This window comes from Elaeis guineensis, chromosome 1 (assembly GCF_000442705.2).
Source record: "Elaeis guineensis isolate ETL-2024a chromosome 1, EG11, whole genome shotgun sequence".
NCBI classification, from domain to species: domain Eukaryota; kingdom Viridiplantae; phylum Streptophyta; class Magnoliopsida; order Arecales; family Arecaceae; genus Elaeis; species Elaeis guineensis.
In genome coordinates, this window is record NC_025993.2 from 22,821,425 (window position 1) to 22,840,416 (window position 18,992).

Consider the following 18,992-nt stretch of genomic DNA (forward strand, 5'->3'; position numbering starts at 1 on the left):
CGGCGCTGGAAAAGTTCATGAAAAAGAGACCAAAAATAGAGTCTTTTTCCCCGACCGAAAATCGGCGACGCTCATCGCCGGCAGCCGCGCACAGGGCATGGGAGGAAGAGGAAGGAAGGGAGGAAAAGGAGGAAAGCTTACCTTGACCTCCGGTGGCCTCGTCGGAGAGCAGTCACGGCGAGAACAAAGCAAGGGATCGCGGTTCTTCTTCGAGAAAATCGGAGAGGAAAAGAGGGGAAAAAAGTCGATGAATCGATTCTAAAGAGAGGGGGTCTTCTTATAGGAAATCCTAGGACTCCGAGGGATCTTAGGAGTTCGATTTTGCCTGGGTTTCGCCGGAGAAGAAGACTCCTACCGGGAGTCTTCTTCCCGATTTTTGATCCTCTATTTTTTTTTTTTTTTTTTTTTTGGGGCTTGGGTCTAGGTTTTGGGCTATCACATTCTTCACTCCTAAAAAGAAATTTCGTCCTCGAAATTTTTCATACCTGTCACCATTGTATTGGAAGCCTGTGGATTCTGTTGAGTAAGCGCATAAACTCTTCCCTGGGTTTTAGAAATCTGTCCGCCACCCTTATGTTGTCCTTCATGAGTTCTTTTGCCAGCTTGATTTTCAGTATTTAACGGGCAGCTAGCAATTTTATGATCCATCTGACCATATTTGAAACAAGCACATGTGTTCCAATAGCAATCCTTGTCTGCATGATTTTTGCCACATCTGGAGCACGGCTCACCATCAATCTGTTGAGTCTTATTGTCTACTGCTCCCTTAGCTGATCTTTTGATGGTTTTATTATTCTGCCCTTGTGTATCATTTGATTGTGCTCTCTTTCTTTGCCTTCTTTCCCTTTCCATGCGTTCTTCATTGACTTCCCTTTCAATTATCAGTGCTTTGTTTACCACATCTGCATAAGTTGTCAATTCATAAGGAACCACTTATTTTTGAATCTCAGTTTTCAGTCCCATCTCAAACTTGTGAACACGTTCTTGCTCACCATCCACTAATCTCAGAGCAAATTTTGCTAACTCTGTAAATTTTGCTTCATATTCAGTCACACTCATACCCTTTTGTTTCAAATAAATAAACTCTTGCTCTTTCTGGATCCTTATACTCCGAGGAAAATACTGATCATAGAATGCAATCCGAAATCTTTTCCAAGTAAGTATTTCACCGTCTTGTTCATGCTTGCGCTGTAGTCGCTGACACCAGTTGTATGCTTCTCTTTGTAGTAAATAAGCTGCATATCGAATCTTTTCTTCATCAAGACACTCTTGGACAGCGAAAGCCTTCTCCATCTCCATTATCCAGTTGTCAGCCTCCAAAGGTTCAGTAGTCCCCTTGAAAGCTGGAGGAGCAAGCTTTTTAAATTCTGAAATATTATTCTGTTGTACTGGTTGCTCTCCATGTTGTGGTGGTGGATGCTGATGTTGTTGTGTATCTCGTTGTATCTGTTGTTGTTCAAACATTTGCTGCTGCATTTGTTGTTGCGCTTGTACCATCCTGATTAGGGTCTGCATTAACTGAGCCATATCTGGTTCTTGACGTGCTCTCGAAGTACTCTCATTAGGATCTACGACTCCCTCCTCCTGAGGGGTGCCACTAGTCAGATGGGGAGTGCTACCATCCTGTGGTTGTGATGTCTCTCTTGCAATTCCTTGAGTAGTTCTTGTCATTCTACGGGGAGGCATGATAACCTTGTAGTAGTAAAACCTTATTAGATTCATTTATCTATTTATTAGGATGGGTTTATTATGATGCTCATACTCTAACGTCCCAATATTCCTAATGTTTACCCACCTACACTCATACTATGTTAAAGTCTATGTGTCATAATTTATCCACTTATACTCTGATACCATATTAATTGTCACGCCCCCGACCCGAGATTTGTGAATCGAGGGTCGCGGCAATCGCCGCATACTTATGAAGAACTCTCTCCATAAGCATGCAAGGCATCTCATCACGATATCAATGCATCGCAGCGGAATAAATTCAAATAATTATTATTCAACTTTAATTCAAGTAATTAAATCAAATATCTTACATCCAATAAAATTTTTTGCTAAAAATAAAATAATAGATCTAAGTTCAATTGAAGTTGACAATGCTAAATCTCGCCTCTAAAAGTTCTTTCCCAATATTTCTTCCCACGCTCGAAATTAATTATCTGAATCTGAAAAATAGAAAGAAAGGTAATGAGCTAGACAGCCCAGTAAGTAACAAGTATCTCTACCAGATATTTCAGATATTATATAATTTTCAAGAATAATGCTGCAAATAAACATAAAAATATATTTCATACTGATTTAATGCAAATCCAATAATTTCAAATATTCACATATAATATAATCATAAATCCGATTCGATTTCAAAACACTCGTAACTCAACAGCCTCGACTATGACCAATGTTTAACCCCTATTGGCGGGGTCCACAGAATACCAGCGCACAACCCCCACTGGCAGGGTCCAGAAATACCAGCGCACAACCCCCACTGGCAGGGTCCACAAATACCAGCGCACAACCCCCACTGGCAGGGTCCACAAAGTACCAACGTATAATCCCCATTGACGGAGCCCACTGAAACATAGTTAGGCTGAGAGCATAAATCCGATCCGTATCAAAACACTTAGTACCACAATATATATCATAATCTTTCACTAAACATGTGCATAAATCGATATACCATAACATTTCAAAAGCACTTTTCTTTCAAAACATAATTCCATAAATCATGCATAATTTCAGAGAATAATTATTTATTTTCAGAATAAATATGAAATATCTCGAGAAGATGATTCATTACTTACCTTTCACGGAGCACTGAATGAACGGATCGACTAACTTCTAGGAGATTCTTCCGTGCCTATTATCCAAAATTATATTTTTACATTAATTTTAATTCAAAATTAAATCTAACAAATCCCAAAATCAAAATCTCGCTTAAAATCAGACTCGACTCTAAACTCGATCAGAATCATCAGATGAAGCCTTTCCCTACGCTAACCCTAGAGGAATAACTTTAGAGAGAGAAGAATCCATCAAGAGAGAAAAATATCCTAGAGAGAGAAAATTCTAGAGAGAGAAAGTAGAGAGAGAAAGTCCAATTTCAGAGAGAGAAAATCAGGGTTCAGACTGAAAGAAGAGAGAGAAACTCTCTCTCATCATTTTTCTTTTATTTTATTTATTTATTTATTTATTTAATTATTTGTTTATTTATTCATTTATTTACTTACTTATATATATATATAAATATATATATATTTATTTATTTATTTTTATTATTATTATTATTATTTTCTTTTCTTTTCTTTTCTTTTTCTTCTTTTCTTTTTCTTCTTTTTCTTCTTTTTCTTTCCTTTTCTTTTTCTCTTTTTCCTTCTTTCTCTTTTCTTTTTCTTCTTTTTCTTTTTCTTCTTTTTTTCTTCTTTTCTTCTTTTTCTTAGTTCTTCCCGTGCCGGAACAGGGGACGGTGTGGCCCATCCTTGGCCGGGCCGTTCAGGCCACGGCCGCCGCGACGGAGGCCGGCGGCCGACGGAGGGCCACTCCCCCGGTCACGGAGGAGCATGGCCGGCGATCAATTTCGATCGCCGGCGCCGGAAAAGTTCACGGAAAAGAGACCAAAAACAGAGTCTTTTTCCCCGACCGAAAATCGGCGATGCTCGTCGCCGGCAGCCGCGCACAGGGCATAGGAGGAAGAGGAAGGAAGGGAGGAAAAGGAGGAAAGCTTACCTTGACCTCCGGTGGCCTCGTCGGAGAGCAGTCACGGCGAGAACAAAGCAAGGGATCGCGGTTCTTCTTCGGAAAAATCGGAGAGGCAAAGAGGGGAAAAGAGTCGATGAATCGATTCTAAAGAGAGGGGGTCTTCTTATAGGAAATCCTAGGACTCCGAGGGGTCTTAGGAGTTCGATTTTGCCTGGGTTTCGCCAGAGAAGAAGACTCCTACCGGGAGTCTTCTTCCCGGTTTTTGATCCCCTATTTTTTTTTTTTTTTTTTTTTTTTGGGCTTGGGTCTAGATTTTGGGCTATCACAACTCCAGTAAGCTCACATCACGTGCTCTATATTTAGTCAGTTATCTAGAAGCATATAAAATTTAAATGAATAACGTTTCATCATATTTTTAAATGTTACTTCCCTTGAATACTGGGTAGCTTTCACCTTTTTTTGAATTTATTCTATTTTTGTATTTCCTTTATGGTATTTATTTAGCATCCAGGATTGACCTGAGTTACCAAGTTGACTCATCGAAGTCAAAAAATTGTGAGTAGACAAGTAGTGGGTCACAAGTTTTCTAACCTTATTCATATTATGGAGCAAAAAAAATTATTTTTTTTATTTTCTTCCTTTTTTTGCAGCGCTTAGTGGACTGCAGAACCTACGTGAGTTGGATCTCTCTGACAACCAACTCAATGGAAGTCTTCCTTTATCTCTAAAGAAACTAGTTTCTCTTCAAAGTTTGTATCTTTCTAATAACCTGATGAAGGGTAATATTCCAGCACACATCTTTGCAGGTCTTGTTTCACTTAAGTATCTAGATCTTTCTTCCAACCTATTTGATGGGCATTTCTCATTTTCCTCCTTAGCTAATCTTTCAAAGCTGGAAATTATCGACTTGTCAAACAATGAGGAATTATTTATACATCTGGATGGTGGAAAGTTTGTTCCGTCCTTTCAGCTACGGTTCCTCATCTTATCACATTGTAACCTTGATGTGAACCCCCTTGCAAGACCAGCTTTTCTTGCTTCCCAATACAAGTTAGAAGGTCTTGATCTTTCTCACAATAACTTGAAAGGAAATTTTCCCAACTGGTTGTTCAAAAATCTTACCAGACTAACATATCTCTACTTGAGAAATACCTCAATAACGGGTGCATTGCAGTTCCTGAATCATCCGAATGCAGTCATGTCCATAGTTGATCTCTCTATGAATTTTCTCAATGGATCGATTCCTACAGACATCGGCATGATATTTCCAAATATGACGGCCCTGAATTTATCCTCCAATCATCTAACTGGAAATATCCCTTCATCATTGGGTAACATGAGTAATTTGCGATACTTGGATTTGTCCAATAATAATTTATCCGGTGAAGTACCAAAAAGCCTGATGATTGATTGCACTGAACTGTGGATCTTGAAGCTTTCCAACAACAACTTGCACGGCAAGCTGCTTGGTACCGCTATTTTTCTGGATGGAAACAATTTTACTGGAACATTGTATTGGATGTCACAGCAACAGCAATTAGTTGTATTGGATGTCCACAATAATCAATTATCGGGTATAATTCCGGAGAGTATAGGAAATGTTTCTTTTCTGACGATCCTTGATCTCGCAGGAAATCATTTTCATGGTCAAGTACCACATCATATATGTAATTTGACAAATCTTTACATGTTAGACTTATCAAGTAATATCCTCTCCGGGTCATTACCTCGTTGCTTCCAATCATCCGGACCGACGCTTCTCGACTTTGCTGGGAATGCTATAACAGGCACAATTCCAAGTGGTTATTTCAATAATTCATACCTTGCAGCATTGGATGTCAGCAATAACCAGCTTTCAGGTAAACTGCCAAGACAGATAGAAGATCATATGTCTTTGGAGATTCTTCTTCTCAGTGGAAATTCACTTGAAGGCCCAATACCAATTGAGTTATGCAAGCTGCAGTCTTTACATGTTCTGGACCTTTCGCAAAACAATCTTTCAGGATCAATACCCTCTTGCTTTGGCAAAATGCACTTCAGAAAACCTAATTCAGCAGTATTAGGTTTCCCTGACATTTTTTACGGTATGGGTGTGGTGGTTTACTTATATGCGATAATATTGGTAGACCTCATCACAAAGGGCAACTTATATGCCTACGCAACAGATCATTTGCTTCAGATGTCCGCAATGGATTTGTCAGTAAACAAGTTGACAGGAAACATCCCGCCAGAAATTGGAAATCTGCATGAGCTTGTACAATTGAATCTATCACACAATCAGCTAACAGGTCCAATTCCTGAAACTTTCTCAAAACTCAATCAGATTGAGAGCTTGGATATATCACACAATCAGTTGAGTGGTGTGATACCCTGGCAATTGGCTCAACTACATTTCTTGGAGGTCTTCTTAGTTGCTTATAATAACTTATCCGGATGTACACTGGATTTTAAAGGCCAATTTGCCACATTTGATGTGAGTAGCTACGAGGGTAATATTGGATTACATGGGCCGCCACTGGAGCAGACCTGCACTCCTGACTCAAATCCAACTGTTGAAGTAGAAGAAAACCAAGATAATAGCAATGTGGAAGATGATATCATCTTCTTTGCAATACTTGCAGCTTCATTCGTGACTGGCTTTTGGGGTTGTATTGCTTTTTTGCTGTGTCATCACACTGGGCAGCACATTCATAGTATTTTGGATGATTTTGTGGATTCCTTGACTCCAAGGATCTTAATGGCAGCACACAAGCAGACTTGCGTGCAGCGGAATCGCAAGTGAGATAAACAATATCTTATGCATTTCAGAAGCCCTTTCTTTTGGCACTTTGTAATAAAGCAAATCAAGCTTCTGTTCAATCCAGTAATTTGAAATCTTTGATGCAATCGAGCTTGATATAGTTTTTATTTTTTTGCAGCCCAATCAAAAATTAACTCATTTCCCATTGGTCACATACTATTCCTTTCAAATTGAAGTGCAAAAGATAGTTTTTAATATAAAAATTCAAAGCAAGAAAGCAATTTTATAAAAATCAAAAAATATAATTCCTCTCTTAGTCCTTGTGACTATGTAAGGCCATGATGAGGCCCATGATTAGGATTGGAACCAAATCTAGCCCAATGATGTGAGACAAAATCATATTTAGCCATAGAATAGATATCCCAAAGAAACTCGTTGCTGAACACATGCTTCACTAGCGACCACCTCTGCCAATGGGGTCTGAATTGTTGTCAAAGTAGAAAGTAAGATCCAATATTTTTTCCACACCAACACCAAAATCAATTTTTAGCCATACATATATTATTATATTTCCAAATACTCATAAGCTTTCAAATATATTTCTATGATGATAAACCAATCAAAAAGGTTTTCTTGATATATTTCCATCTTGATAAATTAGACTAACATGTACAGCTAAAAAAATTATATGCTTAATCAATATTTAAAACTCATTACTTTATATAAGATAAGTCAAGCATAATATTTATTTCTTAGTCTTGGAATTTCTAAGAAATAACCAATTAAATTGAATTTCAAAATCAATTTCGCTTTCATTTACCAACTATATATTTGAAACTAAGCAAGTAAAGATGATGGTTTCAATAAGAGTCATGATGAATATTCAATCATTAATTTTCTAATACAATATATAAATGCCTTTATACAATGTTATAATGAGGAAAGTACTTGTTTCATCCGAAGAGTAATTGAAAAAGATCATTTCACCAAGAAAATATCGTTGCACATCACAGTCCTTGGTAATACAAACAACTACTTAATTAGCTAGAATCATAAGGCATTAAATTCAGGGCTCAAATTTGTAAGAGCATCATTAGATGGCATCCTTGAAAGAAGGCAACTGTTACAAATTACTCTAGTACCGAAATATGAGCCTCTATATTTTTCCCTAATCAAATACAATAAGATCTTAATTAATTTTGTTTAGTTAGAAAATTTGATCAACTATGCATGAAAAGTTGCTTACAATAGATATACAAAACATTAACCTTTACCTATCAATATGGATTTTTTTAAACATATAGCATTCTATTGCAACATACGTAATAGGATAATTAATTCAAATAAAAATGCTAATAATTCTATAAGCAAATCTTCAGGACTTCCATCCTCCTCTTCTGTTCCATCCTCCTCTTCTGTTTTTATAAAAGAGCCCCTAGCTGCTTCTCCTAATTAAGGAAGAAAAGAGCCAAGAGTTGACTTAAACATAAAAACGTTGTTGGAGAAGAGAAATGACTAGATCAAATAAATTTTAGAGAGAAACAAATAGAGAAGAAAGTTTACCATATGCAAGAGAAAGAAAGTAGGAGATGGAAAAGTAAAGACGGTGTCAGAGAGTAAGAGAGCGAGCTCAATCCAAGCGGGGGCGTAGAAGATAAAGAGAGGTATGTCAAGATAGAGAAGGCAACGAAGAAAAGGTGTAAGAGGCATGGGGTCGTGGAGGGGGGGAGAAAGAGGCTATGGGTGGCATTATCTCACAGGTTTAAATGGGGCAGCCAACCAAGAAAATCCAGAGTCTTTCCACAAGAGTAGACTCTCTTCAAATTTTTGATTTGTTGAGCTCAAAGGCATCTGATAGAGTATGAATGAGTAAAAGCTTGAAGGGAATTTGAAGAAGAAGAAAATGTAGCTCCATGCCTCTGCTCATCATCAATATTCAATTTCAATTCTAGTGATAACATGAGAAAAATTGACTTGCATAGTCATAGAAGCTTATGTTGGCTGCCAAGGAGCACACTAAGATTCTCTCCAACATAGTATTTACCATCATGAGCCAAATTAATCATAAGAGCAACAGTCTTATTTGAGCCTAATGCATTCATCCAATCCAAAGTAAATGTAAAGAGAAAATAAGAATTAAAAATAAAACCCTCAGGTGCACTTGGCCGACCGACATCACTAGGCAGTTAAAGATGCAAGTGGCCAACTGATCCTTTAAATGTATCCCGAACACAATATGGGCTTCTTATTGGTCATCAAATTTCCTGAGGAGGGAATTGATGTAATAGGCTGACTTTGGCCCAATGATAATATACTGTCTTAGATGATGAGATCATCAGTAGATTAATTTGCATCATGTAACTTAATGTTTAGGATTCCACAGCCCAATAGATAAGGTGCCGATCTAGGAACCACAATTTTGGAGAATCTAGTAGAGTTGCATGTCTTAAAAGGTTAGATGTTGGGATGCATCGACCAACCATTTGATTAGACTTGGCTATTTTGTCTATCCTCTATTTTTTTTTTGCTCATTTATCTTTAAAATTAAAATTCATATTTCTTTTAAGTTAGTGACACTCAAATCTATTTGGCAAGATAATTCTTATCTTTTTTGGATTATGGGGGGATAGAACTTAATAATTTTAGCCAATGATGGTACTTATAGTACCTCTAGCAGCTTCCATAGCTTTGCATATTCACAACTGGTTCATATTACAACCAAACACAATGCCCCCTTTAATCTTGTAAATATATATACTTTAAAATTAAAAAAAAAAACCTTACTTAATTTCACCATTGGAAGAGTCTAGACTCTTTTTATGATGTACCTAATACCTCCGTACCTTTGCACATTTGCCATATCACAGCTCTCCACATGTACCTAATATTTTTGGATTGGAACCGAAAAAAAAAATATAGGCCAATCGGATGGCCCGATCAATTGATTCGTGATATCAACATGACATAACAAAATATTATATATAATTTTTATAATAAAATAAATAAAAATTAATATTATATTAGATGTTGTAAAATAAAGTCTTAATCTCAGTAGATCGGAAACTTCTGACGGCACCACTAGAGATTAATAAAAAAGAGTGGTTCGGATTTGGGATACAAGTTTCCAAGTACCAAAACTCTTCGCCGCCCTCCATCCCCCCTCCCTACGTGACCTCTCCGCCACCTCCCTCTACATCCGCTTGGAGTTCCCCTTCTCTCTCCGCCGCCTCCTCCACCACCTAACCCCCTTCACCCCCTCCTCCGTCGTCCCCACACCCCTCGACCATATCTTCGTCCATCCCACCGACTCCCCCAATGACCTCCTCTCCCTCCTCACCGCCGTCGATGCCCTCCTCATCGCCATCTCCTCAGCCTCCTAACCCCCTTCGCCCCCTCCTCCATCATCCCCACACCTCTTGACCATATCTTTGTTCGTCTCGCCCACTCCCTCGACGACCTCCTCTCCCTCCTCACTGTCGTCGATGTCCTCCTAGCCCCCCCGTCCGCCCTTGCCATCCGCATCCTCATCGTCGAAATTGCCGTCCGCTTCCATTTAGGTGAGGATGCACCTTTAGGCTTTAGATCCCACTCCCAAAGAGGCAGAGACTCAGCGGCGCTGGTTTGGCAGGCAACATCGACGAGTTTGGGGCTCTGGGCAGCAACGACGAATAGAAAGTCGAGGACATGAAAATTATATACGGAGCGAAATACCCTTATACCTAATACCCAGTGGCTATGCTATTCGACCCATGATCTGGTCAGTTTATCACGGGCCGACTGTTTCACTAGATCTTCATAGTTTTTTACGGGTTGAAACCATACTGGGTCATGTCTGAGCTCTGGATCGGAATTAAAAGTGATCCCCGATCCGATCGATCGTCCTAGCCAGTCCGGTTCTGAAAATACTGCATGTACCATATATTTGATCATATATTTTTACTCCTAAATTTTATATAAATATTAATATTATATTTATATTAATATAAATATAATATTAATATTATAATATAACATCAGATCATAATAATTTATTGTGTCAATATAATACTGATATATATTAATATTATGTTAATACAATATTATTATTTTAATATAATAAATTTATTAATATAGATATAAATATAATATAATATTAATATAAATATTATATTAATATTAATAAAAATATATATTAGTGTAAATAATAAAATATAATAAATATTATTATATTATATTATATTTATATAAATATTAAAATAATATTAATATAATATGATATCACCATTCAGTATTTCATCCTAAAAAAATACCATCACTTTTCATCTCATAAAAAATACTAAAATAGTATGAATATAATAAATAATATTCATACTATTTTCACTCCTAATCAAATAAGTCCATATATATATTTTAAAATAAAATAAAATAAACCTATCTAATTTCACCGTTAGAAGAGTCTAGACTCTTTTACATGATATGCGTAGCGGCTCCTGCACCTTCCCACATTTGCCACATCACAGCTATCCACGTGTACCTCTTTTATCTATTTCCCACACTTTCTTGCATTTATCTCAGGCTCATTTTACAAACACTTACATGTACCCCTCTTTCACCATGGGATGATTCTAGAGTCTCTCGTATGATGTGCCTAGCCGCTTCCACACCTTCCCTAGTTCACCGCTGGCCATATCACAACAATCCACGTGTCTCTCACATTTTCAAAAACATATGTGCTTAGAAATAAAAGAAAATATCTTGACCCAATTTCACCAATAATTAGAAGATTCTAGACTTTCTTACATGATGCCCCTAGCAGCCCCACACCTCAGCACTGACCTATATCACAACCATCCGCGTGTGCCCTCTCATCTTCACAAAATATATATACTTCAAAAATTAAAAAATTATTTACCTAATAAGACCATTGGATGACTGTACATGCTCGAATGATGTGCTGAATAGCTCCAATGCCTCCTTATATTGGCCCATGTCACACCCATCCACACATACCCTTCTCATCTTTTGAATATATATATATATATATATATATATATATATATATATATATATATATATATATATATATAAAGAATAAAACAAAACAATAACCATGGGATCAATAGCACTCACGATCAAATCTCCTTATTTTGACAAATATTGAATTAGAACACCTTTTCTATCATCCTTCAATCTTAATTAGTTTTGCATTCATTAATCATCTTATTTGCCATCAGTTATACAAATATTACTATAGAAATCAAATATAAAAATACAATAGAAATATACTAATAAAATATTAATATAATATAATGATCTGCACGAGATATTTGTAGGATACATTATTAATGCAAAAAATTATTAATATCAATATACATTAAAATATCAATATACATTCAGTAAATATGACTATTCATAATATCATTAATTTATATACTAATTTAGTGGTACCAATGAAAAGTTCTTTATTTAACATATTTTAATAATCTAATGAGCTTTTTGTTAATGTTATATTATTGTGAACCACATTAGATAAGAGCCTTACTTATCATCCAAAATAAATAACTCTTTTGATAATGTTATAAATATAGGCATCCACATGAATCTACCTAAGCAATGTGCAGGATGTGATTTTTTCTCTTATTTCTATTTATTCTTGAAATGTAATATAAAATAGGTGACAGAAAGAAAACATAATATAATAAATATAAGAGCACAATTACTTTTAAATTAAATTTTCAACATTAGAATTATGATATGCTATCACAATATGAAATTCTAATAATATATGAATATCTATCTATGTAGTAAAACATATATTATTATAAAATAATAAGATCATTATCCAACATATTTATCATAAGAAATTGAATAGTATTGTATCTAGGGATATTTAAATATAATATGATGGCTGGTCTTAACAGCCCAAATTAATATCCAATTAATAAATACTAGGCGGAATCAAAGAGCCCCAATAGATTTGGCTCAATATCTGGACTAAATTTTGATACGACAAAACTAAAGCAGGCTTAGTCTGCTTGGTGCGACCAGTAATTAAACCCAGACATAGGCTAGGTTCAGCCTAACATTCCACCCATAGGTGAGATCAACCATGGGCCTGATAGCCAATCAATATCTGTATGCAGTTAAGGATGCAAATAATTGCATCTGGTTTGCTTGAACCCATTACAAACACAACATGGGCTTCTTATAAGCTTTTCCAATGGAGGAAATTGAGACATAATATGATGGCTTTGGCTCAATGTAGACATGCTGTCTCCTATAGATGATGTGATCACAAGTAGATTAATTTGTGTCATTGATCTTGATGTCTGGGACTCCATAGTCCAGTGGAGAGCCTAGTAGAGTCGTATGTTTTAAACTAGATGTAGGGATGCATGGACCAACCATTTAATCAAACTTTACTTTATTTATTTATTTTTTGGTCTTTTATCTTTAAAATTAAAAATTCATATTTCTTTAAATTTAGTGGCATGCAAAATCCAACCTTGTTGATCATTGAAGGAAAGTACTTAATAATTTTTAAGTAGTAAATAATATTTTAACATGCCATGCCTATAATTAATCTTTCATGTCTTAAGAGAGCAAGGTTTTAAATAATGGTGTTACAATTATTAGAAAAGTTTCCATCACCACCCATTATATTATATATGTAATAATGTGCAAAAAAATAACTATTACGGTAATGCATGATTAATATTCATAACAATCTATTATATTTAAATAATGCTAGCATTATGTACTTGTACTTTCTTCTAATTTAAATTTTAACGTTTAAATTTTATATTAAAGCTTTCTCTAAAAGTTGTTGCATGATCTAGAAATAATACATTTTTGGAAAGTGAAGGAAAAGATGTAGTTATTTTCCCATCGTTATTCATTAAAATATTGTTAGAATGACTATAATTATTATTAAATATTAAAATTTTGAAATCCTAGTGTTTGAGGCACATAACCATCATGATGACCTTATACCGGCCAATAACGATTTGAGTGAGGCTCCAGTCTAATACCATAATACATTGGTTAAAACTTGACAAGAGGGCCATTTATTAATGATTGCCAGATTATTTTCTCCTTTTCGTTTTCTTTTTTTAGATTAGTGAGAGAAGTCTTGCTGTAGGAGAAGAATAAGGTACTTGCAAATCTATGATTTTTTTTTTTACTTAAAAAATTTTTGAAAAGTTGAATATTTTGAGAAATAATACTACTCAAGACCGAGTCTTTGACCTCTCAGCTCCAAAAAGGAAAGTGCTACCATGGAGCTCAAGCTTAGTTGACTTGCTAGATGTCCTAAAATGATTAGATTAATTGCCATAATTCATATATGACATTCTGATATGATAGTATCATAGGTTAGTTTTGGCAACCAGAATTAATTTCACACACACTAATGCCCATAGGACTTAGGTTGATTAATATTGGAAGGGTCAAGCCAAAAGAGTCATCAATTTTGGTCATTTGTTAATTTGGGGTTGGATTAGGTCACAACATGGAAGATGAAGATACCATCTTGAACTGTCATGATATCTATAATTTGACCCAACCTTGCCTCATCTTTTATAAAAGTTAGTTCAAATCAAATGTTAATCAACATTGAGGTTGGTGAGATCCAACTTGTTGGAGAGCCATGTAACCAAGATTTTGCCGGACAATAATTTAGGTTTGGGATGAATCTTTAATAAGAAAGTCTTATGCATCGGATGTGGTGCAGCAAAAATACACCACCCTACCTTACTAGGCCACATAGTCATTATTTTTCAATACATATTTAATTTTTATAGTACTGCTTTTTCATTTAAAATTTTAAATGACGAAAATACTCTTTTTCTTTTAAAAAAATTATGATATTTTGTAGTATATCATGACATTCTATAGTCAAATTCTAGCTTTCTGTATAACAGTAAATCATAATTTGACTACAAGATGTCATAAAGAATAGAGTGATATTTTCGTTATTTAAAAATTTTATAAATTTTTAATAGTAAAAATATCCTTCTCTCTTTATAACTTCTGAAAGAAAATTATAACTTCCTATTATACAAGAAGTTATAATTTAATTGCAAGATGTAATAATATAATCATAGGATATCATAATTTTTTCAAAGATGAAGAATATTTTTGTCATTCAAAATTTTAAATGAAAAAATAGAACTGCAAATATTAAATACAGTAATGAAAGCTTTTCCTACACCCTTTCTTGTTTCCAAAGTTGTTCTGGCATTTGTATATGTCGCAATCTTCATTCCAAGAAAACCAGATACCAGAGAAGTGATTGCACCAAGCAAGAAGGACACAGTGCTAAAGATAGGATTTGCAAGTGCAGGCTTGCAATATTTGTCTTTGCTATAGGTGCAGGGCTGGCTCTTAGTGCTAAAACCCTCCACAGAGCCGAGGAAAAGGAATACCAGGATTGCAAAAGCAACCATGAAAATTCCAACATACTGATACTCGGTGAAAAGGAAAGAAGTGGCTCCTGTGTACATGAACCCAAATATTAGAATATCAAAAATCTGGATCTGAAATAAGCATCTGCTGATTACCATAAAACAAATAGTAACAAAGCATATTAAAAATTTCTCAGGTGCGGCTATCTTTTGTTTTTCTAAAATGTTTCACCTGGGCATATAAGTTATACATGACCACAGGCCACATTGATTGGGAAAAACCAAAAAAGGGGGTGGGGGGTCAGGGGAATGCTTATATTATCAGCAATTTAAACAATACCAGCTACAACTTTTCCTCATAAAATGGATGTCTTCTATAGCAAAAGAAAGAATTGAGAAAGATGAATTGGCTAACATAATAATGCGTGCAATTCAGACTCAGTTTCAGACCTGAACCAAAAAAATCATCATATTAAAACTCATAAAATCAAAAACAACAAATCTTTACATGCTCAATTACCCAAAGAATATCCCTTAGTCTTTCATAAGGATCAACAATTAGACCCATTAGTCATGCAAAATGCAAACAAAGAGTAGCCCATAGAGATGAATGTACAAGAATTTAGGGAATACAATTTTATCTAATAAGTATCTAGTGAATAAAAAGCTTTGCAACTGAATCGCAAGAAAGCCCCGGTCAAGTCTATAGAAAAGGGAAAATAATGATTCCACAGGAAATTGGATATCAGACATTTTGACTGGATGGGCCTGTGTTCCTTGTGGCGAATAGAGTCATTTGGCTAATACCAAACAAGGATGATAAGCATACCAAACTAATGAAATTCCATGTCAATTCCATTGATTAGTCAAGATTGTTTCCATCCTGTGACAGGAAAGCTGAAAGGCTAAAAAAAATCCCTATAACGATCTCTCAGCGTAAAACCTTGCTCTGAAAAATATTAAGAAAGCCACAATTTGCAACAGTTTAGGCACAAAAGGAAATAGATTTTTATCAGAGAGCAGATTATTAGATCAAAGTTAACCTTTCTTAGTATATTTATTGAGCAAGGAGCTCCTGAGAAAACTATTGGTATAATCAGTGTCATCAATTTAGAGACGAATCCAGAACTCCAGAATTTGCACCAAATCCTGCAGATAAACCAAGCTTCTGACATCTAAAAAAGAGCATGATAGATCTTGTAATTAACATCCCATCCTTCCTTTTTTTTTTTTTTTTATTAAAAAGAACACACACAAAAACAAGAGCTATGATAGCAGCATTTTTTTTTTATTAAAAAGAACACACACAAAAACAAGAGCTATGATAGCAGCTAATGATATAGCAAACAAAAGTAAGCGGAAAGGAAATGACAATAATAATAAGAATTAATACCCCTTACTTCAGATCCCTAAAAAGAGAAGAAAAAAATTGAACAAGAAACAATTCATTGAAGTACTAACTTAGTTATCTAATTATTAATAAAAAGGAACCATTTCCTAACTCTGACCGAATCAACTAAAACCAAATAAAGTACAAAGAAAGGATCAAGTGTGAAGGAAGGAATGAATCCGGTCCCCGACAAAAGGTTTCCTTTTTTTTTTTTTTTTCCTTCACCAAGAAAATATTATTCTAAAACCCAGCGTGAAAGAAGCAAGAATTGTAAATATTAAACTATAAAAAGCAAACATTCTTCAGTGGAAATGAAACCAAAAAAATCATAGATTTTTTGACAAATATAACAACTTGAACTTACTGAAACACGACTTTAAGTCAATAAAAAGTATACTTCACCCACTTCATATTAAATTTCTTTTAACATGAATCAACAAGAATCAAATAAAATACAAATAAAATAAGAAATAAACTAAGCCAAATTGCGGACCGGTTCTCAGAATATTTCAAAAAATCTTTTTAGGAAAAAAAAAAACCCACTTTTCCACAACTGGCAACAAGATCTTCAATAATAATAGTAGTAGTAGTAGTAGTAGTAGTAATAAAGATAAAGATAAAACCATAAGGGGAGATCAAACTCCGAAACCACCCAATCCGGAAGCACCAATATTAATTTTTTTTCCCTTAACAAAGGAGAACCTGGGGATCTGAAGCCGCAAAAGTGCTCACCTTCGGAGATGGCGCGTTGTATGTCAGCGCACTTCACGACGATGTTGTGATCATTGAGCCCCTCCTCCTCCTCGATGAGGTAGTCTGAGTAGTCGTTCTTGTTGTTACTCCCCGCCGGCGGCCCCTGCTTCTCCGGCGACAGCTTCACCCTCGACACCAGCCCCCACTGTACCAAGGCGAACCCAATCCCCACAACGGCAGCCACCGGGATCAGGATCTCCGTCAAGAGATCCGTCAGTATCGCCGCTCCCATTGCTCAATCTGCCAGCAAAAACGAACGAACGCCGACGGCGGTAGCGAACCGAAGTCCTATATTCCAAGAAAAGAGGACGAGAAAAGGTGGAAGACAGATCAAAAGGCGAGGTTTTTGAGGGTTTTGGGCTCTCCCTCTCTCTCTCTCTGTAGAGTACTTCAACAATGGCTCCGCACTGCACTTCTTATATAGAGGTCATTAACCATTAATTATTAATTAAAAAAACTAACACAGAAGAATTATAATTACACTAGCAATTTCCTCTTTTATGGAGTTCCTTAATTAAATCCCGATCCCCTGTGGGCATCCCTGTGTGGCCTCCTCTGTCGCCCTCTATCACTGGCTAATATGGTGGGCCCCTACGTAAAAATACACGGCGGACCCACCTTGTAGGCCAGTTATCCCAGCCGCACACAGAGCCGATCCGCCTTCTCGCTTGCCTCTTAAGAGCGCGTCCTTGATGGGGTATCGCGTTATTCTAACGCGAGTATGGCTCCGTGACGTCGCAGTACACGTGTGTTGATTTGATTGGCGAAAATGTCTGAGGACAGTTTAGCGCGGTTGTGCTGGAGGAGAATTTGGTAGGTTGTTGCAGCAGGAGCGATCCTAGCCGTTAGATCGACCGGGGATAACAATAATTAGCTGATGATTAATTGGTGAATTAACGGGAACTAAGGGGAGCGGGGGAGTGGATAAGGCTCGGGAGTGACGAGAGTACACTGGGTCGAGAGTATTGGTGAATGTACGGTCCGGATGCAGTGGAGTGAATAAGATGACATGAAATGGACGGAGGGGATGGGTTTGATTGGGGGTAAGGGTCCACGTCAGTGGCGTGGGGGAATAGGTCATTGAATGGCGTGCGGCAGCTGCCCAGCGGATAATGCTTGGTGCCGAGTTGCGTTTGTTTATTTTTTTCACTTCCAGTTGAAAAATTTGAAAACTGGCTGCCGCACCGCAGTTTAACCGTTTTCTTTTATCCAAGCTGATGTATGGATTTGTAGATTTGCGTTCGTGTGGACCCTTTCCTTTTTACTCTCTCCTCCCCCCCCCCCCCCATCTTTTTTTTTTTTCGTTGTAACCTTAGATAAAGTTTTAAAGTTTTATAAATTAAATTTGGAATTTATGCTTCTAAATGATGGCAAGTCTAGGTTTTATAAACCTGTTGATGTTCCGTAGTCTCAGCTTTCTTGAATGTTGACTAAAATTTAGAAATATCTTGATACTTTCTGTTTTTTAATTTTTTATTTTTATAATAAATTGAGATTTTTGTTTGTCTTAACGTCCAATATCAATAACCGACTATAATGACTTAAATAAGAAGCTTTTAGAAACCTTACCGTTATTTTATCTTTAGATTGTTGTACGGTTCATAAATGACATGATCATTTTATACAGTTCGCTGAATGATATTAGATGTACATAACTTTATATTAATTAGAATACACATAGCTTGTAACATATAACATAATGAAATTAAAAATATTATATGTTATAATCTAATTTTTATAAAAAATAGTGCACATATAATCTTATTAGGATAACATGGTTGCATCTTTCAAAATATTCTAATCTTAATAAAGTTATATTTCTAAATGATGGTTGGTCTAGGTTTTATTATCTCAATTGATGTTTTAATATCTCGATTTTTTTTAATATTGTTTAGAATCTTGGAATATGTTGATACCTTTTAATCTTTTTTCAACTTCTTATGTTTTCAAATATAAATCAAGATCCTAACTCATCTTCCTTCTCAATACTGGCAACCGACCATGATATCAAGTGAGAAGCTTT

At 35.8% G+C, this 18,992-nt stretch overlaps 2 protein-coding genes across 3 annotated transcripts; one reads left to right on the forward strand and one right to left on the reverse strand.

Moving 5' to 3' along the window:
* The first annotated feature begins 4,474 nt into the window (after window positions 1-4,474).
* LOC140850891 (uncharacterized) lies at window positions 4,475-6,561 on the forward strand. Its single transcript, XM_073252622.1, has one exon. The coding sequence runs from the start codon at window positions 4,475-4,477 to the stop codon at window positions 6,482-6,484; it is 2,010 nt and encodes a 669-aa protein (XP_073108723.1). The 3' UTR covers window positions 6,485-6,561.
* A 7,972-nt stretch (window positions 6,562-14,533) lies between these two features.
* LOC105034637 (pyrophosphate-energized vacuolar membrane proton pump) lies at window positions 14,534-17,367 on the reverse strand. 2 transcript variants are annotated; one of them, XM_073251345.1, is made up of 2 exons: window positions 16,949-17,367; window positions 14,534-14,915 (listed from the first exon to the last, which is right to left on the reverse strand). In XM_073251345.1, exons 1-2 carry the CDS (start codon window positions 17,199-17,201, stop codon window positions 14,542-14,544), a joined length of 627 nt encoding a protein of 208 aa, XP_073107446.1. In that variant the 5' UTR covers window positions 17,202-17,367; the 3' UTR covers window positions 14,534-14,541. The 2 variants fall into 2 exon arrangements, with proteins under 2 accessions (XP_073107446.1, XP_073107447.1); XM_073251346.1 differs by having other exon boundaries at window positions 14,839-15,975.
* Window positions 17,368-18,992: the final 1,625 nt, after the last annotated feature.